This window comes from Anguilla anguilla, chromosome 10 (assembly GCF_013347855.1).
Source record: "Anguilla anguilla isolate fAngAng1 chromosome 10, fAngAng1.pri, whole genome shotgun sequence".
Classification (NCBI taxonomy): domain Eukaryota; kingdom Metazoa; phylum Chordata; class Actinopteri; order Anguilliformes; family Anguillidae; genus Anguilla; species Anguilla anguilla.
In genome coordinates, this window is record NC_049210.1 from 24,753,914 (window position 1) to 24,779,493 (window position 25,580).

General features: G+C 42.1%; 1 protein-coding gene across 1 annotated transcript; it reads right to left on the minus strand.

The window, feature by feature from the left end:
• Positions 1-11,490: 11,490 nt before the first annotated feature.
• Positions 11,491-14,124, minus strand: LOC118206545. Its single transcript, XM_035379348.1, has 5 exons — positions 14,098-14,124; positions 13,745-13,986; positions 13,547-13,606; positions 13,369-13,448; positions 11,491-13,257 (listed from the first exon to the last, which is right to left on the minus strand). Exons 2-5 carry the CDS (start codon positions 13,938-13,940, stop codon positions 11,491-11,493), a joined length of 2,103 nt encoding a protein of 700 aa, XP_035235239.1. The 5' UTR covers positions 13,941-13,986; positions 14,098-14,124.
• Positions 14,125-25,580: the final 11,456 nt, after the last annotated feature.

The following is a 25,580-nucleotide window of genomic DNA, read 5'->3' on the forward strand; positions in this document are numbered from 1 at the left end:
ACCCTGTTTATTAACAACCTTTAAGTTGAAGCCTGTTCAACATATCAATAAGCATAGGACTATAGTGTTACAGCACTAAACCATAGAAAACTATATTAAATATATTTCAAAAATCAAACAATTGTAAAGTAAATTATCTGTAAACAGGTCTTTCACTTTAAAAAGCATCTTCCTATAATAAAATATTTACAAATTAGAACAGCTATTGCTACTGAAGTGAACTGAGTCTAAGCTTGCGCTGAATCAACCACGAAAAAATGCTCAAGCACAGGTCACCTCACTTGCCACCCTTAGTTGCTACTGCCATCTAGCGAAGATTCTGACAAATCATAACTTTTCATCCTCTCAATCGGTAATGCGGTAGACACATGTCCCTGGCTTTTACATTTGACGCAAAACTACCGAACGTCGGAAAATTCTAATACCGAACCGTTTCTTTTTTTTTTTTTTTTTTAAGTACCGAAAAAGTGCTGAAGTGTCGGTGTACTGTGCAACACTACGTCAGACACATATACCAAATCCATTGCTCAGCTTAGCAGAGAATGCACATTTCAGAGCGTCTCAGAGACAGATAGGATAATAATACATATTTCATATAGCCTAATAAATACGACATTTAAAAAAACGACACGAAAAATCAACTGGACATTCCTGCTAGCATGCGTGCTGCGCGAAGAATCCCTTATTATTTATTTACACATTGACAGACTACAGCATTTCCGTCTTTTGTTTATATTCAATGGTAATTCCAACGAGAAACTGCAGCTGTAGACACAAGAAAGTTTGTTATATTATGGTAACAACGGAATGAGGCGGACTACATATATAGGCTATATTTACCGTCATTGTTTTATTATACCAGCGTGTTTTCGCGCGTTTGCAGAGAAACTCAATTACTATCAATAAAAATGGTTTAGCTATTTCTCAGCATAGCCTAATGACGGATGGAGATGGGACGAAAATAATTTTCAACCATCCACCACATTCAAGCAACATTCCAACACTCTCGTCATCACTGTTCCATGGGTCACAAAAACTATTACACTAACGCTTACATTGCAGTGTGAAAAATCCACATTATATAATACCACTAACCTATTTAAAGACACCCAATTTCAAAAAGAACGTATATAACTAAAAGAACGTATATAACCGAAATATTTTGAGCAGTAATACTTACATAGCAACATGACATTTTATCTGTTTAGAAGCCTAGTATAGAGACAGAAAATCAATGACAAAGTCCTATCCGCTTCTGTTTTGCGTCAGAAAACGATTTCAGATAGGTCTATCAGCAAAGAAATTGCTTAGCTAAGCCCTGAAGTCCTCAATAATAATAGTACTCTACAAGAAATTATGAAAATCGTTGACAACGTTTAGTTAGGTGAATCGTCTTTTATGCTACGCCACAGTGAGTGCGATAAGGAAATATTCCGTTGCGCTGAACTATAAAACGCTATTCCAAATGAAAAATCATACATGTTATACATCGTTAGAAAGCTTATATTCTCACCTACTGAATAAATGAACTGTTATTCAAGCCAGATTGTACGAAAAACGGCGACAACGCCGTAAGCAACAGGAATCACAAACGGATTGTCCAAGGCAATATATGACCACTCAGTCGCAAAAGGGACATCTCTACGCGTAAAACCAATGGTAAGATTGTATATTTATTCAATGTTTAGTCCCAGATATTGACTGTAGAATGACATGGTATAATTTCTGTTTTTAATTGTCTCGTTTATTTCGTTATTCAGTGAGCAGCCTTTTCACTGCTGTATTGGCATATTTTAGGGCTAATGTCGGGTTTATCTTGTTGCTACGGAATATTGCATTACATTACATTACATTACAGGCATATGGCAGACGCTCTTATCCAGAGCGACGTACAACAAAATGTATAACCATAACCAGGAATTAGTGTGCCGAAAACCCTAGAAAGAAATACCGTTCCAAGTGCAGGAAACATCCGCATAGTTCAACTTGGACCCAGTTGGTTAAACTGATTAACGCTAACACAAACAAGAACAGCAACAACGCAGTCTATGAGAACATTCAAGCAATAGTTAAGACGAGTTAAGACTAAGTCACCTACGGAACAACTACCTAGTTACAACCCTAAGCTTACAGTCAATTTAGAAATTAAATTGAGAATACGATTTCTCAGCACAATGACGGATTTAAAGACTAAACGAACTCACCCGATGTTGTCATCAAATGGACCGTATTATTTTAGACATTGGCAGACTACAGCGTAAAATGCGTCTTTTGTTTATATTCAATATTAGTAATTGCAGCGAGAAACTGCAGCTGTAGGTCGTTATGTTATGGTAGCAACGGAACGAAGCGGACCATATATGTATTAGGCTACCGTCATTGTTTCATTATACCAGCGTGTTTTCGCGCGTTTGCACAGAAACTCGGAACCTATCAATGAAATGGTTTAGCTATTTCTCAGCATAATGACAGATTTAAAGACTTAACGAACTCACCCGATACTGTCTTCAAATGGATCCATGCCAAAGAAAAGTAATTATTCATCCTCTCAAAGCTTTACCGGAGCGTATTATTTATTTAGACATTGGCAAAGTACAGCATAAATTGCGTCTTTTGTGAATATTCAATGTTTGAAATTGTAGCGAGAAACTGCAGCTGTAGACACAAGATAGTCTGTTATGTTATGGTAGCAACGGAACGAAGCGGACTATATATGTATTAGGCTACCGTCATTGTTTCATTATACCAGCGTGTTTTCGCGCGTGTGCACAGAAACTCAGAACCTATCAATACAATGGTTTAGCTATTTCTCACCATAATGACAGATTCAAAGACTAAACGAACTCACCCGATACTGTTTTCAAATGGATCCATGCCAAAGAAAAGTAATTATTCATCCTCTCAGAAAGCTTTTACTGAAAAACTTTTGGTCGCCTATCCTAGCATGCACGCTAGGTGGCAGTGTCAGACCGTGCTTTCACTGATAAAAACTAGCGTCGCCATGGTTGTCGCTTGCCGTAAAGAAGTTTACTCGATGTCGTAATCGTTTGGATTTGGAGCTCCAGCTTTTCCGAACCCCACCTAATGAAAAAGTCCAAATGGTGTGCAAACCATATGGCGGACATAGGTGCTCCCAATAGGAAAGTTGTAGAGCACATTCAGATGCATCAGTCGATGAAGTTTTGTGTTGATCTGACTTACGGTGTGGGAGTTATGACCTTTTAAACTATGATCCTTTGTTATAGCGCCACCATCTGGCCGACATAGGTGATTTTTAGTGCCTGGGTAGTGGGGTGCCATAGGAACCCACCTACCAAATTTGGTTGGTCTACAACTTATGGTTGCTGAGCCTCAGACTTTTTTGCGGAGAAAACTGCCACGCCCCAACTAAAAAGTCAAAATGGCGGGCAAACAATATGGTGGACACAGGTAGTCCCAATGGCAAAGGAATAGAGCACGTTCACATGCATATGTTGATGAAGTTTTGTGTTGATCGGACTTATGGTGTGGGAGTTATGGCCTTTTACGCAAAACCCTTTGTTATAGCGCCACCATCTGGCCGACGTATGTGATTTTTAGTGCCTGAGTAGTGGGGGTACATAGAAACCCACCTGCCAAATTTGGTTGCTCCAGGACTTATGGTTGCTGAGCCTCAGACACTTTTAGCGGAGAAAAATAATAAGAATAATAATAATCCTAACAGATACAATAGGGTTCCACCAGCTTCGCTGCTTGGACCCCTAATAATCCTAACAGATACAATAGGGTTCCACCAGCTTCGCTGCTTGGACCCCTAATAATCCTAACAGATACAATAGGGTTCCACCAGCTTCGCTGCTTGGACCCCTAATAATAAGAATAATCCTAACAGATACAATAGGGTTCCACCAGCTTCGCTGCTTGGACCCCTAATAATAATCCTAACAGATACAATAGGGTTCCACCAGCTTCGCTGCTTGGACCCCTAATAATCCTAACAGATACAATAGGGTTCCACCAGCTTCGCTGCTTGGACCCCTAATTAAAGCCGCAAGCGGCGTTGGAAGGGGTCCAAGCAGTGGCAGCATCGCGCCCCCTATGGAGCGATTTTAAAATGGCTTTATCCTCATGATCATACGCCTTCACCCAACATATCTACTGAATATCATGATGATCGTATGATATATTGATGACTTATGGCCAATTTTGAGCTAAGAGACGCTGTCGGATGACTTAGTTACGTCGCCATGGATGTGTCCTGGCCGCTTCCCGTCAAGGCCTTTACTATGTCGTAACACTTAGATGGCATGTCGTAACACTTAGATGGTCCGGCGTGCATGCACAGCTGCAGTGTTTCTGCGCCGCAACTAAAAAAGGCGTCACACTAGTGTTGTCACGATACCGAAATTTTGACTTTGATACTGATACCAGGTTTAGTATTACGATACTCAATACTGAAATGATACTTGAAACTTAAACGGTGCTAATTCGATACTCTGTACCTAACGATACTGAAATTACCTTAATAGATCAGAAACGTAATGTCCACAAGGGTTGACCTCATTTTCTAATTCATGGTTTATTAACAACCTGGTTCATTAACAACCTGTAAGTTGAAGTCTCTTCAACATATTAATATGCATAGGCCTATAGTGTTACAACACTGAACAATAGAAAAATATGTTAAATATATTTCAAAAATTAAACAGTTGTAAAGTAAATAATCTTTAAAACAGGTCTTTCACCTTTAAATAGATTTTAAAACAGCATATTTTAATAACAATACAGCATCTATCTATAATAAAATATTTCCAAATTGGAACACCTATTGCTACTGAAGTGAACTGAGTCAAAGCTTGCGCTGTTTCAGGGAAGTGAATGCACAAGCGCAGGTCACCTCACTTGGCAACCTTAGTTGCTACTGCCATCTAGCGAAGATTCTGAAAAACTACACTTTTCATCCTCTAAATCAGTAATGCGCGAGACACATTTCCCTGGCTTTTACATTTGACGCAGAACTACCGAACGTTGGAAAATTCAAATACAAAACCGTTTTTTTTTTGTTTTTTTTTTTTAAGTACCGAGAAAGTGCTGAGGTTTTGGTATACCGTGCAACACTACGCCAGACACATATTCCAATCCATTGCTCAGTTTAGCAGAGAATGCACATTTCAGAGCGCCTCAGAGACAGATAGAATGATAACACATAAATACACATTTCAAAGAATAAATACGACATTGAGAAAAAACGAAACAAAAAACGAAACAAAAGACGAGTTGTCAAGTCGGGACCTACGCGCAGAGCAGCCGACCGTTTTATTTATTTATTGGCAGATGAGAAGCAACAGGAATCACAAACGGATTGTCCAAGACAATATATGACCACTCAGTCGCAAAAGGGACATCTCTACACGTAAAACCAATGGTAAGATTGTATATTTATTCAATGTTTAGTCCCAGATATTGACTGTAGAATGACATGGTATAATGTAAAAAACAAAATTGTCTCGTTTATTTCGTTATTGAGTGAGCAGCGTTTTCACTGCTGTATTGGCATATTTCAGGGCTAACGCCGGGTTTATCTTGTTGCTACGGAATATTACATTAGCCTACATTACAGGCATTTGGCAGACGCTCTTATCCAGAGGGACGTACAACAAAGTGTATAACCATAACCAGGAATAAGCGTGCCGAAAACCATAGAGAGAAATACCGTTCCAAGTGCAAGGAACAACCGCATAGTTCAACTTGGACCCTGTAGTTTAAACTGATTAACGCTAACACAAACAAGAACAGCAACAACGCAGTCTATGAGAACATTCAAGCAATAGTTAAGACGAGTTAAGACTAAGTCACCTACGGAACAACTACCTAGTGACAACACTAAGCTTACAGTCAATTTAGAAATTAAATTGAGAATACGATTTCTCTCAGCATAATGACGGATTTAAAGACTAAACGAACTCACCCGATATTGTCTTCAAATGGACCGTATTATTTATTTAGACATTGGAAGACTACAGCATAAATTGCGTCTTTTGTTTATATTCAATATTAGTAATTGTAGCGAGAAACTGCAGCTGTAGGTCGTTATGTTATGGTAGCAACGGAACGAAGCGGACTATATATGTATTAGGCTACCGTCATTGTTTCATTATACCAGCGTGTTTTCGCGCGTTTGCACAGAAACTCAGAACATATCAATGAAATGGTTTAGCTATTTCTCAGCATAATGACAGATTTAAAGACTTAACGAACTCACCCGATACTGTCTTCAAATGGATCCATGCCAAAGAAAAGTAATTATTCATCCTCTCTGACAGCTTTTACTAAGAAACTTTGGGTAGCCTATCCTAGCATGCACGCTAGGTGGCAGTGTCAGACCGTCTCCTCACTGCTAAAAACTAGACCTACGGTGTGGGATTACTTGCGTCGCCATGGTTGTCGCTTGCCGTAAAGAAGTTTACTCGATGTCGTAACCGTTTAGATTTGGAGCCACAGCTCTTCCGCACCCCACCTAATAGAAACGGCCAAATGGCGGGCAAACCATATGGCAGACATAGGTGGTCCCAAAAGCAAAGTTGTAGAGCACATTCACATGCATCGGTCGATGAAGTTTTGTGTTGATCAGACTTACGGTGTGGGAGTTATGACCTTTTAAAGTATGACCCTTTGTTATAGCGCCACCATCTGGCCGACATGGGTGATTTTTAGTGCTTGAGTAGTGGGGGGCCATAGGAACCCACCTGCCAAATTTGGTTGCTCTAGGACTTATGGTTGCTGAGCCTCAGACATTTTAGCGGAGAAAGCTGCCACGCCCCAACGATAAACTTAAAATGGCGGGAAAACAATATGGCGGACACAGGTGGTCCCAATGGCAAAAGTATAGAGCACGTTCAGAGGCATGGATCTATAAAGTTTTGTGTTGATCTAACTTATGGTGTGGGAGTTATGGCCTTTTACGCAAAACCCTTTGTTATAGCGCCACCATCTGGCCAACGTACGTGGTTTTTAGTGCCTGAGTAGTGGGGGCCCATAGGAACCCACCTGCCAAATTTGGTTGCTCCAGGACTTATGGTTGCTGAGCCTCAGACACTTTTACCGGAAAAAAAAAATAATAAGAATAATAATAATAATCCTAACAGATACAATAGGGTTCCACCAGCTTCGCTGCTTGGACCCCTAATAATCCTAACAGATACAATAGGGTTCCACCAGCTTCCACCAGCTTCGAACCCTAACCCTAATTAACCCCTAATTAACAGGGGGGGAGCAGGACACAAAACAGAAGTGCCGCCATCTGGCGGCCCAACAGGGGAAACACAGACAGGAAAACAGGACCATGACAGACACTGTAGACGTTGTAATTCTGATTCTGAGCAAATTAGCGCCCATGCATCTTCTGGTGGTCCATCTCTGTTTAGATGTTCTTGAGCCTTGTCAATTCCGTCAGCTTCTTTTTCAAAGAGTTTTTGATTTGTGTCAACCAGGAATTTCACAGCCTTAAGTTCACTGTTGATGATTTTGACAAAGCTTGTGTGATAGAAGTCTTCAAATGTGTTGAAGTTTGGTGGTTTCAACTCACAATCATTGTAATGAGGAAGGAATAATTGTAGAATACTGTGGTAATATTTTTCAGGATTTTTTGTGCGTGAGAAGCGGGCATAACGCACAACAGCAGCATCTGTGCGTGTCCTCTTCATTACAAATCCTAAGTCGTTATCCAGTTTTATGCTGTTAGGTGATGACTCTGTACTGTGATGCAAAGGTTGCCAAACACATTTCAGGAAATGCTTCTGTTTTTGGTCTTCCTTTGTATTTGTCTGTGATGCTGTTCATCCATATGCTGTCATTTTCAGTGTTAATACATTCGAGTCTTTTCTGAAGAAGATGAAGCGGAAGACTCATTTTGATAGGATGTTGACCAGTTGGAATGAACTGAACCTGAACCTTTCTTGATCCCTCTTTGAGTCTCATATTGGTTAGTCGGTATATGCTCTCTTTTGCAGATACTTCTCGGTTATGAAGATGAACACTGCCAAGTTTCCGCAAGGCTAGTTTAGCATCAGTGTTATTTGAGGCCTCTTTTTGGGCTTGTTGTAGCAATAATCCCATTTCTCTCTCTTGCTTAGGTATATAAGATATTATATACACAATGCAAGAGTAGGCATCAACAACATACTGAATATCCATATTTGCATTCCAGCATCGGAGAAGTTGTGTGTTATACTGATTTACCCAAACATCAGATGGGTTTCTCTGTAAAACAACATTGGTTTTTTTTGACATGCGTATGTATGCAGCTTCAAACAGCTCCTGGGATATACCAATAGATGCAAAGAGGGAATCTGCAGAGTCAAAAGATATGTCAGCATTCATGACAACTTGCTGTACTCTCTCCATAATCTGTCCTGCAAGTTCCATTGAAAGCCTTGGATGATTGGTTTGTTGTTGAGGTTGTTTTTGGTTAGGCTCACTATTGTGGTGCATTTCTTCTTCAGAAATTTTATTCCTTGTGATGAAAGTGTTTTTTGATGGTGGCCGCGGGAAGTTAAAGCGACAGACAGTTTTGTTTTTTCTGCAGCTCTTTGAATGCCTTTTGCTGTGCTGTTGCACAGTAGAGACAATGTCGTGCATTTCCTTATCATCAAGAGGTGGCATTTCACATGTCACATATTGATCAATAAATGCTACAACATCTGCATCATCAGCTTTATCAACTTGAGGTGCATTTTCAACCCAGAATAGACAATGAGTATGAGGTGAACCTCGTTATTGAAATTCCACTCTGTAGAAGTAGTCAACAATTTTTCCAATTGGTTGAGGTGGTGACATGATGACATCTTTAAGGAAACAATGAAAGCGATAATCAAACATTCTGGCAGCTGTTACGGGATTCTTTCTCAAGAGATCACATCTCTCTGACCAGTCCAGATCATCAGCATTTATATGTTTGCCTTCTAGCTGGAGTAAAATTTGCAATGTCTCTTTCCATCGCATGTCAGCTGAAGAAAATGAACAAAACCATGTTGGGATTCCAAGCTGTCTGACCATTGCAAAAAGGTCTTTCTGAACACTTTGCCAGAAAGCAGGTGTGCCTCTGATCGGTTTCATGAATTTGTATCCCTCGTCAAAATGGAGAATTCTTTGCAGCGAATCTTTGTTCATTAGCATGTCTGATGTAATTTTTCTGCCAGAGTCATATCCTTTTCTTAGTGCAATAGATACATTTGAGACCACTTGGTTAATCTCAGATAAATATTGTGCATAAAAAATGTAGTCCAGGTTCTTTGCAAATCTGCCATCTGCATTGAGTATCCGGTTATTGAAATATCTACATATGGTTAACTTTTCTTCCCTGGTATCATTAAAAGTACCGGTTCCTTTGGGGAAAACAACAGGGAAGCATTTTGCTTCATTGCCTTCATTGGTTAATAATCTGACTGGGTTGTTGACACGGATCATCAAATCATCATGCTCTGGTCTTGGAAGTACACTTGCAATCTGAGGGACATTAGATGGTACACACGTGACAGGTCCATGAACACCATTTTGTCCCCCTTTTGGTAAAGCAAGCATCTTCATAAAAGGAATGTTTATTGCAATCAAATGTTGTTCCAACGAATTTAAGTTCTTCAGCTGTGGTGGAATGGGATCCAAAACCAAATTATTTGCAACACTTTCTGGAGGCATTCTGCCATGAAGAAGTTTTCTGTGACATGTGTAACAAATCCACAGTGTACTATTAGGATCTGTACAGTGTTTTACAGAGGTGCTTTTGCATTTGTGAAGGTACGTTTCAGTAATGCATTTACTAGCTAATGAAGCGATAGCAGTCCCTCTTTTTCCATATGTGTCTTTTTTACATTGTATGACTTGATGTTTAAACAGCTGTCGATGGCATACGGAGCATACATATTGGGGACCAGTGCTAGCCTTGTCTTTGAATTTCTGAACAATGTAGTCCATTTGTTGTCTTTGTTTCTTTGATTCAATCCTTCTGGTAATATTGTACTGTTTCAGATTTTCCTTGTGTTGTTCATCAGTGGCATATTTGTCTATGCTGTATTGTTTTGTACTTGCATGGTGTTGTTTATCAGTGGCATATTTTTTCTATGCTGCACTTTTTCTTATTTGCACGGTGTTGTTCATTAGTCGCATATTTGTGTGCGCTGTATTGTTTCACATTTGTCCGGTGCTGGGCATCAGTGCTGTATTTGTTTATGCTGCCTTCTTTGACGGTTTTCTTGTAGCTTTCATCTTCATTGTATCTTTTAATTCCTCTTTTATTGTTTGCATCTCGGAATTGTTTGTTTATTTCATATTGCTTGTTTTTTCTGTCAAGCTCACGTCGACTTGAAGAACTCCTTATCTGATGTGACTGTGGCCATTCATTGGATTTGTTGCAGAGTTTAGTGCATTGGTCAGAATTGTGTTGCTTCACGCATGTAACTACTTCGTAATGAGATGCGTTGCAGTGTTTTAAGTATATAGCTGTGTGAATTGTCTTTCGATTTGCTGTGGAATACTTGAACCACTTGTTGCGACTGCATGTGAAAACATCAACTCCAAAGAGATCTGCAGCTGCTTGTATTTCCACCTCAGTTGCCCAAGTTTGAAGAAATTTCATGCGTGATGCTTTCAAATAGTTTTCAACAGAAAAATATCCATCTCTGAGAATAGGAGCATACTGTGATGCGTTTGTTTCCATATGTTTAACCACAGCTAGTCGGATTTTTCTGTGATGATCTTCACTTCCACTAATAGAAAATGACAAAGCTCTGAAAAAGCAGTTACCACCTACAATAGCCTTTGTCTCACAACGATCATTCATTGGGACATTCATTGGAACTGGTTCTTGTGTATCAACATATTCAGGAGAGTTGTGGATGATGTTAATTTTTGAACAAAGTGGTTTTTTTTGCTGCACAGTGAAAGGATGTGAGACATTGGCTTTCCATTTTATTGACAAAAACAACTTCATCTACACTTGGATTAGGCATTGTTGGATTGCTCTTAGATTTCATGTCGTAATGTAATTGACATTGTTTTGATCTGCTCAAATGTACCATCAGCCTTTGAAATGCCTTTTGTCAGCCCTTGCATACATCTAGGGAAGTTGTTGTTACGGTATCACTGGTATTATTGCTTTCATGTAAATTGTGGGATTTAGGACCTATATTTTGAATCTGGAGATTATTGGTGATAGCTGCAAGATCTGTTCTTTTCTGGTTTTCTTTGGCCTGCTTACATATTTGTGTCATTTGTTCTGGGACAATCTCTTTCTGTGTTTTTGTTTACATTACATAGCGAAACATTTTTTCCTGTGACATCTACAGAATTACCCTGCAACTGCCTTTTCCTTGTAACTTTCATGTGTATTGCACTGGCTTCAATTGGAGTGGATTCTTTCTCTTTCTGACATGGTAGAGGTTGTTGGTCAACATGGTTTAGGCCTACATTGACCTCACTTTGCTTATGTTTTTGCAGTTTTTGACGTTTGGCAGCTTGCTATAGAGGTTTTTGGTCTGCGTGTTTCACAATGACTTCTTGATATGAAGATTGCATGTTGTAATGTAATTGACATTGTTTTGACCTGCGCAAATGTACCAGCAGCCTTTGAAATGGCTTTTGACAACTGTTGCATACATCTGGCAAAGTTATTGCTATGGTATCACTGGTATTATTGGCTTCATCTAAACTGTGGGATTTAGGAGCGTAGTTTTCAATCTGGACATTACTGGTGGTAGCTGTAAGCTCTGTTCTTTTCTGGTTTTCTGTGGCCTGTGTACATATGGTTTTATTTGTTGTGGGATAATCGCTTTCTGTGTTGTGTAAATCATTTCCAATGAGCTCAAACATTTGTGCTAAAGACCTAGGAGTCTTATAGGTGCCAGTCTTGTATGCATCCACCAAAACAATTGTTTTGTCAACATCAACATTAGAAACAGGAATGAGGCTTTCAAAATGATGGCCATTGTATGCCAACACCAATGGAACATGAGTATCTCTTGCATTTGCTGGATCTATTGCATCTGCAGATATTACATATATTGGACTATGAGATTGAGCATTTGTTGTTTTCCAAGGTGTGTTGAAAACAAGGATATCTTTCTTAGTAGTATGAGCACAACTAAGGATAGCCATATCACCAAAATAGTCAAGGTCATATTGGTTAGTTGTTTGCAAAGTTTGCCATGCTTCTCTCCACTGCTGTTCTGTATATACGTTTGGATAGTATGGAGATGCCTTAATTTTCTGTTCACCTACAGTATTCCAGACCTTTCTATAGTGCTCAGGCCTTTCTGTCAAATGTTCTGGAAAACATTCTCTTGCATTTATGTTATCAATAATGGATTCATACAAGCAATTACCATTGGCCTTGTTTGGATTGCCACTTCTAAGCTGGATACCATGCTGCTCTGCTATGCTAATTGCCGTCTGAAATATTGAGTTGCCTTCACCTATACCTCCTCTTATGTGGTTCTTGCCCTTTTTTATGGCAAGTACTGCAGCTGGTCTGCTGTTTATTTCCTTTTGTTTGTTTTCAATATCAGCATGAGCTACTGTCTGTAAGCACACTGTCTTGTTATGGTCTGAATCTCCCCCACTGCTGTCATGCACAGAAGGCACCCCCCCTTTGTTGTCCAGTGTATTTGGTGTCTTACTTGTGAATGATTTCACCCCATTTGGCTTACAAGCTATTGGCAATGTGTTGTCATCACGCACTTCTGCAATACTAAACTTTTTGGGACATTCAAAAGTGGGCTGGAAGGGAACACAGAAATTAGATACCATCACCCAGCTATATACCCCGTGTATGTGTTGTGTATCCTGAAGCCCTTTGCCTACTTCTGAAGGCATGTGACCCGCTTGCCCCTGACAAACAACACTTCCTTCATCCCTACCAAACTTCTGTTTCTGTACTATATGACTACCCAACTCCTGTTTCAGTGCACTCTCAGTAGGCAACTCCTGCTTCTGTTCTGTCTGTGTAACACTGGTGTGTATGTTTCCCATCTTTCTCCTCCTTACTACCTTGTCCCTAACATCTTCCTGTCCTAAAACTTCTTTGACCCTGTCAACTACTACCAAAGGCCTATGACCCACATGCCCTGAACCAGCAGCACTTAGCTTTTTGATGTGCAGGGATTTCTTCTCAGCCACGGACTGAGGTGCTGGGTCATGGACAGGCTTGGCGTTCTGGCAGTAGGCCGAAGGGTAACATAGGACGTATGTATCAAAGATGCGTTCCATCCTACCTCCGTTGACAATTCGCTGTAAACACAAGTTGATGTTAGGAGTTAATTACGTTGATTACTTACAGAATACTTTTTAGAAAACGTAATTGAACAGTTGAACAAAGTGTATACATCAACAGAAACGTACTTGCTGTATGTCAACAAACAGTCCTGTGGCAGCATGCTGACGTATACAATGACGCCGGTCCCGAACCTGCATCCTCATATCTAGAAACAAGCACAAACAATATGACTTAAATGAAATATGGGTCTCCACCATAACAGTAACACATCGGGACACAGACACATTGGCATGCAAGAATTACCTGGAACAGTAGGCACCAGATGTGTCCATTGGTCATGGTCAACATACTTCATTTCAACAGCTGCACACAAGAACATACAGGCGTATGGGTTTAGAAAAACCAAAAAAAAAGAAGAAAAAAACAGAGACAGAACATTGTTCAAACATTGGACACCATTAACAATGGACAATTTTATGTAACACACAGAGCAGTTATTACCTGGAAATGGCCAATAGGATGTTGCTGAGCGCTGAGATCGATCAACACACTGTGGCTGTGATGAAGTACCATGCTCCTTCTTGTTTTTGTGAAAGCATCGTTTGAGTGTAGGATGCACTCTAAGTGGTACAGGATTGACAGGGATGTGCAGGATGGTGTATGAAGTGTTCCAAATGAAGTCCGCAAGGCGAGGCATACCTTCGTCATCACTTAGGTGTACCAAATCCTGACACCACAGATGCCTTAAACAAAAAGTAATGACAATAATAATTAAGTCCCAGAGAAACATGCATAAGAATGTACTATGCACTCCAAGAACAGTGATGTTGTATCCACAACTTCTTGGAATATACCTTTTGGATGGCTGGAAAACATTGTTTGTTGAGAAGTACCGCATCTGTTGCATCTCCTCCAGGTGTGGCCATAAAACCAAAGGACAGCCGACCCTCTGGCATGTTTACAACTCCATCGGCAAAAGATCTGAGATGTGAATCGCCAACAACGAACACAAACTACATAAAGAAAACACAAATCAAACATGTTACTACATAAAGCAAAAGATAAATCAAATATATTAATAAATACGCTAGTGAATGTTGTTACAACACTAAGCGATGTAACAACCTTGCACTTATCCAATTATATTGTATGACATGCTATACAGTACATAACACAGTATTAGATGCTATAGACTACATAAGGCACTTTTGCATACATCACCTCTTTCTCATTGGCGTGACATTTGTCAGGAAACACAGTCTTGTGCTGGTGCCCGCTGATGTCTGACACAGGCCATTGACGGACTTTATGACGTGAGCCACACCCTGCCTTGGCTTAACAGGAAAAACTATATTAACTTGATGCCAAAAAAAAAACATAGCATTACTGCCGCTACTTGTTGTTTGCACATCAAAGTCATTCACACCTGGTACAATGTTACATGTTCACACTGTGATAATGTGTTTGCCATGAACATGAAGGCCACTTAGTCCTTCCATTCATCTCATAATCTGCTTTATAGCTTCTTTAAAATAAAGAACAAACAACAACTTTCACCAATTAGCGCACATGCCAAATCTGGCCAATCCTTGGCCATTTAGGGAGTACCCTATTTAAAGCTTTGTAACCCCAGATGTGAACACCACAGACACTTGAAAAATGCTTTAAATGAAGCAAGACATTTGTACCATCTACAATACTATCTTAGATTACTTTATTCATAATTTTGGAAGAAATAAAGTGGCACAAATGCAACTGTCTAGGCAAAAAATCTAAAATGAATTTGCTCTTTTTTTTAGTTTGCAATGAAATACTGGGAGATTGCATATATGCAGCAGGATAAAGTATACCAAAAAGTTCTTGACCACAAGTTCATAAAATGTAAGGGTGGATATGTAGAAGTACTACAGATCTAAGAAGCAAAAACTAAGCAGTGTACCCAGCATCTCCAAATCTACACAAAATGTCTGAATTATGCATTTCTGTAAATCACAACAAATTCACATATTTCACTATAAATCAACTGTTTTACTGAAGGAACTCACTGTGCATTTTAAAGTGATAATTACAAGCTTTCTGTCTGTACAATGGTCTAAAATAGCTAGGGGTCCATAAACAAATACAAAACCTCTCCAAAAAGGAATAAAAATTTTTTTCCTCCATTGTAAAGCATATACATGAGCCCCTTATGAAGGTTGAAGATGAAACATTGATATCAGATTTAAACATAATGCACAAATATTGTCACACAATGCTGCACAGTACCTAAATGAGTAATAATTAACTATTGTATGCATTTCTACACTCTGTACTCTCGTATGTTTTCTTGTATGGGGATGGAACGATATGAAAACCATTTTCAACCGTCCACCACGTTTTGGCAATGTTCCAATACTCTCCTCATCACTGTTGTATGCCTCACAAAAACGATTACAGTACTAAGTAACACTTACACTTACAGTGTGAAATATCCACATTATGTAATACCACTAACCTATTTAAACACACTCAATTTCAAAAATAACATACATACCTGAAATATTCTCAGCAGTAATACTTACATAGCAATAATGTGTTCAGTAGATAGAGACAGAGACAGTAAATCAATGACTATCCGGTTCGGTTTTCTCCAGAAAACAATGTCAGATAGCTGTATCAGCAAACATATGACTTAGCTATGCCCCGAGCGCCTCAATAATAAGTAGCCTACTTTCCAAGAAATTACACAATATCGTTGACAACATTTCGTTAGATGCAGGGTATTTACTGCTACCACAGTAAATGTGTAAGTGAATGCGATAAGAAAATTGTCGGGTACGCTGACCTATAAAACGCTATTCCAAAAGAAAAATTAGACATGTTATACATCGTTAGAAAGCTTATACTGTCCTGCTGAAGAAACAAATTGTCAATCGGCCAGACTGTACGACAATGCCGTAAAGAACACGTGGCATTATGCACACCTATTTTGGAAGGTAGGCAGGCATCACAAATACTCGTATATTTCACAAACGGATTGTCCAACACAATGACCACTCAGACTCAAAAGGGACATCTCTATGCGTAAAACCAATGTGCATTTAATATTTAGTCGCAGATATTGACTATAGAATGGCATAGTATAATTTCTTAAAATGTTGTCTCGTTGGTTGAATTTGCATGAATTATAGCATTGCAAGATTGCGATTTCGTGGAGGGACTAAAAGTGGCACCGAAACGAGGCACCGAAATTTGCGCAGTGATTCGGTCTGGTCGGTGCTGACCATACAGGATCCGGTGCCGGTTTTTGGTACCCAACCCTAGTTATAAGTGATAAGACTTGTATCTGAACTGATTTACCCTGACAAGAACAACAAACATGATATAACAGGCCAATAGATTGTAACTGTTTTATATATCCCCTCAAACACACTATGTTTTTATGCGAACATTCACTTTGACGTCTTGACATCCGAGGCGGCTGAATGCATTCACATTCCAGAAATAACTGGTAACAACATTTATAGCAGAAAACATGAACACGTCAAACAATTTGCTGTTGAATTGAGTAATTCGACTCATCATCATTTCCATATAATCGCAAAATGACAAGAATAAATACAATGACACTTGCGTGACATTTTTAATTAATATTGCAGAGGTACAGCCACCGTTTGCTTTCATCTTCTAGATTCCTTCAAAGTTACTGCTAGCGGAGCAGCTAAATACTTGCTAGCGGAGCAGCTAAATACAGATGCGAACCATGCAGCATAAATTAGAGTCTAGTCTGTAAGAGGGAAGTCAAACTGGGACCCAGAAAAGGCTGACATTTGACCGAGCCAGCATGCTGGGACGCAGCGTGTACTGCAAAGGACCCGAGAGCCTGGTGGTAAAACCATAAGTCACTCGGACTTCCTCTGAATGGGCAGGCCATTTGGTTCTCTGGAATGTTACCACCTGGACACAACCAAGATAAGGGGAACTAGTCTCTTTGTCTGTGGTTGTGGGTGTGGGTGTTTTGGGGTCGTAAAGGGTGAAACGACCGGCACCTGGTGGGGGCCACTGCCCGGGACAGTGCCACAGTGCCCTCATTTGGGCCCCTCGGATATTACACTTTGTATTCCTTTTCTGGATCTGGACTATAAACCATCTATAAACCATCTGTATATCTTATTTACAAATCCCGGAAAACCTTACAAACCATGCACATGTTTTCATTGTATTATTGTATTATGCATTATGTAATAATAACATGGATTGCATGTACAATGGTTAAACAAAACGGTATTTTCATGACAACTGCACCATAATATTACATCCACTTGGCATGTTTGGTATGTACATTTTCTCCATGGTTCAAGCCATTGAATGAAATATGTTTCATACCAAATAGAATTTGAAAAAACATAGTTTCAGCAACTCAGGAAAAAACTAACCCAATGGAATGTCCTCTCTGGTAATCATCTCCTTTTCCCGATTTCCACACTGATTGTTTTAACAGCAGCCCCAAATGGTGGGGGCCGAAATTCGAGATTTATGATTCGGCCAGGTTAATTTATGGTAATGCCGCCTAGATCAAACGCGGGATTTGGCCTAAAAGGAAGGGAGACAATCCTGTCGAGGAAGATCGCAATCGACTTCCCGCACTGTGCATACTCGATGTTCTGTGTGTAGCTAAACAGGCTGGTAAGAACTTTTTTACTCTGTATTTCTGTTTTTAACCTTTATAATTGATTTTGGAAATTGAAGATAATAACCTACCTGCCTGTTCAATAAATTCTTATTTTTAACTTGCGTGGTCTTCATGACTCTAATCCATTTTATCTTCTTTTCAGCCGAAATTCCGTTTAAATACTCAGGGGGGCAATTCGGACGGGGACCTCCTGATCAGGGGTCTAGTACAGTAAAACGTCTTTAGTGGGGTCTTCAAGTTAGATAGGTGACCACGATCTGCCTGTTAAGGGATTGGTGGTATTGGTTCTGGTGTTTTGGCTTAAGAGAACCCATGGGCGTAGTACGCCGGTTCTTGTCAAATTCGCCTGAAGGAGCCCGATAGATACGCACCGTCCTGGGCTCATAACTGTCGATGACCTATCCATGTAAGCCAGGCATGGAAGGCATGTATTATGGTGGTCAGCCTCCTACCCTCTGGATTCCTCGCCGAACTGAGATTTAACAATAATGCTAAAGCCCGGGAGCATATATTGAGGAATGATGGCACAAGATAGAGTCGAGTGTAACCACTCCCAAGTTCCACGTATAGTTAAACCCTAATTTTAAATTATTATATAAAATGGAGTCAGATTTAACACGAGAGTAAAACATAATAACCGTTACGCTTCCTTGCTGTGGTCAGGGATATATCTGGTATGTTGTTCCGCGCATATGTGAATATTCTGATGCTCTCATTGGAATAGTTACAGTCCGGCGACAGATTGGATATATCTCTGATGACAGCATAGCCCCGTTTACAAACGGAGAGTAACCAGAATGCTACTGATCCGTTTCAGGCCAGTTTTAAGCGGGATATGAAGCAAATCCTTCATATCTAACCCGTGGCAACGGAACCAGTGCATTCTTAATTCTAATTGTGCCCTGTTCTTGCGAACAGATGAAAACTAACTAACATCTCCGTTTTGACTCACACCAGCAAAAGGAAAACACGCGGTGCCTTCCCCTCCAGCTACAAACCCTCATTGGTCTAGCTGTGAGGTGTTTACAAGTGGTGACCCCGACGTGATCATCATTGTCATCAACTTTCTGCGGTGTGAGTGAGCGGAATTCGCTATCTACCTACGGCTGCCAAGGTAAGTACAGCGGTGTTTCCTATTCTATAGGGCTCAGGGAAAGTGAGTATCCACCCCATTTAGACACATTTTTAGAACGGGTCGACATACCCAAGTGTGAGACCGGAGACCGTAGAAATCCGGTGGGGATTGAGCTTAGAGTGGAAACATGGATAGCGAGGAACAGCAGAGAGTGGACCAAAGAGTGATGGACAACTTTGGTGTGTATTATAAGGATCTGTTAGTTCGTGTACATAATTGTGGTATAACGTTAGCCTGGAGTAATGAGCAACTTCTCCGTTGGTATGAAACGGAGGGTCGAAAGCTCCAGGTAAAACGTCCGTTCCGTAAGTTGCCGGCGGTGATGGTGTATTTGTTGCGTCGGAACGACCAGAGTTTGCTTGCGGGAAATGAGCGAGTTATGACTAGTACACGGCAATTAGAAAAAACACGCTCTGAGGAACTGCGTCGATTGCGGGCCGAGGTGGAGGCATTCGCGTTTGATAAACAGAGCTGGGCCATTCAGTGCACGGCCATGCAAAAGCAAATTGCCGAGCTTGAGCAGGAGCTCGTAAGAAGCCAGGATTATGTCGAGGCCTTAGAGACCTGTTGTGGCAAGGTTGGGCTTCCAGTTTCGGCCATACGGCAAGCAGGATCCGCCGTTGCTAATGACGACGTGCTGGAAGAGAGCGAGGAGGAGGAGGTACTAGCCCTAGCCAATAAATCTCGTAGTCAAGCATTCTCCGCCGGGGAAATTTCTGCGACACTAAGGAGGTCGACAGAGGCTACCCCGGGGATTGCAACAAAATCTTATTATCGTCTGGGTGAGCCGGGTCAACCATGGCAACGTAGCCCGGTGGTGACACGCCATAGAGCTAGTACTCTTAGCCGTACCCCCGGTAAAGTCGCGGTTTTAAAAACAGTAACCAATGCTGACGACACTGTTACCGTCATTAGTCGTCCTCTAACGTGTGAGGAATGTGCTAGGCATAAGGAGGTGGTAGGGCCAATGCCAAGGCGTGGGCCGTTCCAGCCTTACTGGGATAATTTAATGTTGCAGGCATCCGTGTATAATTTAGAGTTGCGGGATGTATGGCAGGTTGCACTCCTTACAATTCCTGAGGAGTTGAGATCCCAGTTGCCTGAGGAGTTAAAAACAGGTGTGATTATGGTAAAGGGTGAGGATGACGAAGATGACAGTGTGGTGTATGATCGGCTTAAGGAGGCGCTATTGCGATTGCGGGGACCGACTCATGCCGCTTGGCATAAAATTCTCGATATCAGACAGGCACAGAAAGAGGCTTTTGAGGTATTTGCGGAACGTATGTGGGTTTCGTTCAAAGAGCATTCGGGTATCGAGAATGCCAATCGCAATCAGGAGGTGCTACTGCAACTCCTGAAAAATAATGCTGGCCCTCACATCCAGCAGGCTTTAGCTAATGGAGCTGATCCACCAGAAAACACCTTCCGGTCACTGGTGGAATGGGCCTCAAAAATTGAGAACCGGTTAGCTAAACAGGGCAAGCCGCGCATTATTGCGTCTACTCAATGGGTAGCCGAAGGGAAAGGCGGGGCTAGCCCACAGGGGTCAGGGTACAGATCACAGCGGAACTGTCCTTTTTGCAGCAAACCCAATCATAGTTTCAACCAGTGTTGGTTGTTGCGAGAGTCCTTGGGCCTCCCGCGGCAGTCCTCGCAGAGCATACTGCAGGATTTGCGAGCAATCCAGTTTAGTGGTCGGTTTGATGAGCAAAACTCAACGGGACAAAAGTTGAAAACTGAGAGTAACGGGAATTCCTATAGCGCGCTTCAGGCAGTTTTGGCAGCATTAGCAACTAGCTCTGAAGATTTACTATAGGGGTGCGTGGCCTCCCTTGCGGTTGGGAGTATTGTTTCTAGTGGGAATCGAATTAAAATACGTGCTAATCTTGGAGGCCGATTAGTTAATGTTTTAATTGACACTGGTGCATCTTGCTCCTGTACAGACGTACCGTTACCATTGACAAAGAAAACTATACAAATACGTGGAATCGGCGAAAATATCATGCTGGCTACTCGCACGCAACCTGTTCGACTCGATCTAGGTGTTGTGATGTTAGAGGAACCTTTATGGTTTTTGCCGAATAATGGAGAGGGTACTGTTTTGGGAATGGATCTAATGCGAAAGTATGGCTTTGTAATTCATTGTTTTGAAAAGCAAATCGAGATAACAACAGACCGGGTTACGAAACGGTGCCCGTCCGGAAATCGCCTTATGTCCATCTCCACATCAGATCCCCTCCAGCATTTCTTTGATAAACATAAAGACGTGTGGGCTACTCATGATCACGATTGCGGTCTGGTTGACTTTGAAGTCGGAATTGAGGGGGACCCGCCTCCCCCCCAAAAGCAGTATCGAATTAAGCCAGAAGCAGAAGCAGCCGTGCATGAAATAGTAAAACAACTGGAAATTAGGGGTATTGTTCGTCGGTGCAGTTCATCCGCTAACTCTCCGTGTCTGCCGGTTCCTAAGCCAAACGGGAAATAGCGCCTTTGTATTGATTACCAACGCTTGAATCAAGTTTTGCCCAGGGCCACGGCAATTGTGGCAAATCCGTCTACTATCATGTCCCAGATCCCCACCAGTGCATGTTGGTTCACTGTTCTAGACATTAAGAATGGTTTTTGGTCGCTTAAAGTCAGACAGAAGGACCAATGGAAATTGGCCTTTACTGTGAATCAAATTCAGTACACCTGGGAGCGTATGCCCCAGGGCCTTCACAATAGTCCAGCCATTTTCCACAGAGCTGTATCTGATGTGTTAGGGCCACTGTGTAAGACGGGTAACGTCACCCATTACGTCGATGACATCTTGATAGCGACAGGGGAATCACGTGATGATCACCTGCAACTAGTAGACACAGTGGTACAGACCCTGGGCAAGGCAGGATTTAAATTGAATAAGGAGAAAGCACAAATCGCACAAAGAGAGGTCCACTACTTAGGTTATACGCTTACACAGAGTTACCGAGCATTAACCGAAGATAGGCGGAAATGTATTGCTGGGCTACCCCGACCCCATACTTTGAATTCGTTACAGAGAGTGCTAGGGACAGCTAACTATCTTCGGGATTTCATCCCCGACTTTGCTGGTATTACTGCTCCCTTGTACGATCTATTGAAAGGCAAAACCAAGCCTACTGACGTTCTTGATTGGACGGAGGAACACGAAGCGGCGTTTACGGATTTAAAGCTTTGTTTATGTTCGGCGCCGGCTTTAGGTTTACCCAACCCTCAAAAACCGTTCCACATTCAGGTTGACGCGCATGAAAATACGCTCAGTGGTGTGTTAGCTCAGGAGCACGGGGGGGTATTGCGTCCCATCGCGTACTACAGCCGGAAAAAATCCCCAGTTGAGCAGGGATTTGACCCATGCACACAGCACGTTCTCGCGGTGCATTGGATGTTGACAACCACAGAGCCGCTAGTGGGTTTCCAACCTGTTGTTGTGCACACAATGCATACGCCAGTTCGAATGTTGTTGCAGGGTCAAATCAAAGGTGTATCGTCTCATAGGTTGGCACGGTGGCTTACTGACATCCAGGCTCGGGAACTAACAACAGAAAACAACAGAATCCTGCCCCATCTCCTTGGGGATGTGGAAGGCCAGCCGCACACCTGTGAACCAAAGCCTGAAACACAAAGCCCAGTCAGGGATTGTGAGGTTCCGGGCCAGACCCGAGCATACATTGATGGCTCGAGGTTCTGGAAGGAGGGCAGGTTTTATACAGGATGTGCAGTCTGGGTCCCTGAAAGGGACTCAGGAAAAGGCCAACAACTGCTGTTTAAATTACCGCCTGGAATATCTGCACAGGAAGCGGAACTTATCGCGTTGTTAGAAGCCATTACGGCTCACCCTGAACCGTTGTGTGTATATACTGATAGCCGCTATGCGTTCGGGGTTGTGCATGATTTTATGGCTCAATGGCAACTGCGAAAGTTCCTTACAGCTGCCGGGGCTCCGGTAAAACATTTTAAGACCATCGCTGCAATATGGGACGCCATACAGGCTCATGAAGCTACCCTTTCTGTTGTCAAAGTGCGAGCACACATCACTAAAAACCCGGATGTGCATGAGCAACATAACACCAGGGCAGATCATTTAGCCAAGCTAGCTGCTACATGCGGTAAGGACAGGCAGCAGGATACCCCATCGGGGCCTGCTGTCTGCGCAGTTCAGGTCACTCCCATCGACCTGAAACAGTATCAAGAAGAACTGTGGGGTGAGGGGGGTGAGCTTGTGTTGTATTTAAAACAGGACCCGCTGGTTACAATCGCGGAGGGCATAATTTTGCGAGAAGGCAAGTATGTTGTTCCCGATACACTGCGCAGGCCGGTGCTGAAATTATATCATGAATATGCGCATGTGTCAGCTGAAAAAACCTTGCAGTTAATTAGACGCCATTTTTGGTGGCCGCATATGTTAGCTGATGTCGAGCAGTGGTGCAGCTCTTGCATAGTGTGTGCCTCTGTGAACCAAGGCAGACCAGGCCGCACAAACCTGCGTCGGCCTGATCCACCGAGGGGGCCCTGGGAATCCCTTCAGTTAGATTTCATTGGTCCACTTCCCAGTGCGAGAGGGGGGTATCGCTATTGTCTTGTGATTATTGACAAATTTTCAAAATGGGTTGAGGCGATACCCACACGCAATAACACCGCAAATACAGTGGCACAGGTGCTAGCGAACCAAATCATCCCGCTCTGGGGAGCACCAATGCAAATTGAATCTGATCAAGGGACCCATTTCACTGGCCAGATAACCCAACAGGTCTGTAAAATACTTCATATTAAGCAGTCATTTCATGTGCCCTATAGGCCTCAGAGTTCAGGGATGGTTGAACGAGTCAATCGCACCATCAAGGAAGGGATTGCCAAACAAATAGCGCAACACCAGAATAAATGGACCGAGGCGTTGCCCACTGTTCTGACCATTCTGCGTGCTACCCCGTCCAGGGCTACAGGTCTTAGTCCATATGAACTGATGACAGGGCGACTCATGAGGCTACCAATTGATCCAGAGGTTTCTCCCGCCGATCTGGGGCCTCTGGTACTGGTGAAACAACAGAGGGTATTGGAGCAGCTAAGAGAGCGGCTCAACGTGCTTTATGCGCAGGCTGCACTGAAACAGCAGCAGGCTGACCTGCGTAATGATGCACAATTCAACCCCACCTCTGAAATTAAATTTACAGAAGGTGACATGGTTATGGTGCGTGTTTTTGTGAAACAAGACGCTTTTGCTCCTCGGTGGCATGGGCCCTATGAAGTGAAGGCTGTCTGCCACAGCTGCATAGCTGTAGCCATCCGAGGAAAGCTAAGGTGGTACCACATGAACCAGTGTAAATTGTTCAGAGGGGTTGGGGGGGACGCCTAACTGTATTTCTCTGCCTAGGTTTATTCCTAAGTGTGTCTGCTGTCCAGGGTGCCTGCGTCAACTACCATTGGAGGGGCCGGGAGGAAGAAACACCTTATGAGAACTCCCCCTCTCACCATGGGCTGGCTGTTAGGAATGGTTTGCTATATGTCCTGTCTATCCCTCACCAATGGTAGACAGGATTCCCCGCTAGAATCACCAACACCCCCTACACTTCACCCGACGATCCTACAACCTCCACAATTTAACCCTAGAGCTAATGTATTCCAAACCATGTTTGATTACACATGTTCCTTGTTATTTCCAAATCAAAGTGTTTGTGTGCCACATTCAGTGAGCGTCGGTACTGGTATTCCCTGGGTGGCACACCCAATTTCACAATGCGATACATGTGCACTTTTGAAACTCAATGTCAAAAGTTCTGTAAGTGTATCCCCCTGTCATAATTTAACTCTTCCTTCTCTCACTCAGTGTTGTATACCAGGTTTAACTTGTGATCAAGTTCATTTACCTTCTTTTAATATATCCGACATCCTTGTCCCAACCATGTTTACATGGTGCTTAGAACAAAACGGAGCATCCTCACCAATGGGGGTGATTCCCACAACAAACTGCCAAAATATTTACACCATAAACGGAAACAAACTGTACCATAGCTCTGGACCCCATTGACATCTTATGACCCGGCAATATGCTACACCCCTTTCCTCTCATGACTCCCCCGATGACTGTGTCAATGAAGAAAATGGTTGGGTACTGTTACTTGAATTAAATAAATTCTGTCGCATTCCAGCTCCACCAGGAACACATTGGTTATGTGGTACAACTGTGTGGCCTGAGTTGCCGGCTCAATTCACTGGAACTTGTTCCTTAGTATATATGTACCCCGCCATGCGTCCAGCTCATAGGCCCAGTCAATCCCCCATCTCACTCCTTTCCATGGGGAGTGAAAATGATAATCCCAGTTGCATCCATGATTTTACCTGCACACAAACATTTTGGTCAAGAGCCCTAGGAGCTCTTATACCTAATTATGGAGTAATGCAGGCCCTGGACCAGGTACGCATGCTATCCCATTATGTAGAACAGTTGGCCAATGACACGGCTATGGCACTGGGAAATGTTTCTTTGGCATTGTCGTCGCATAGGCTAATGATTCTGC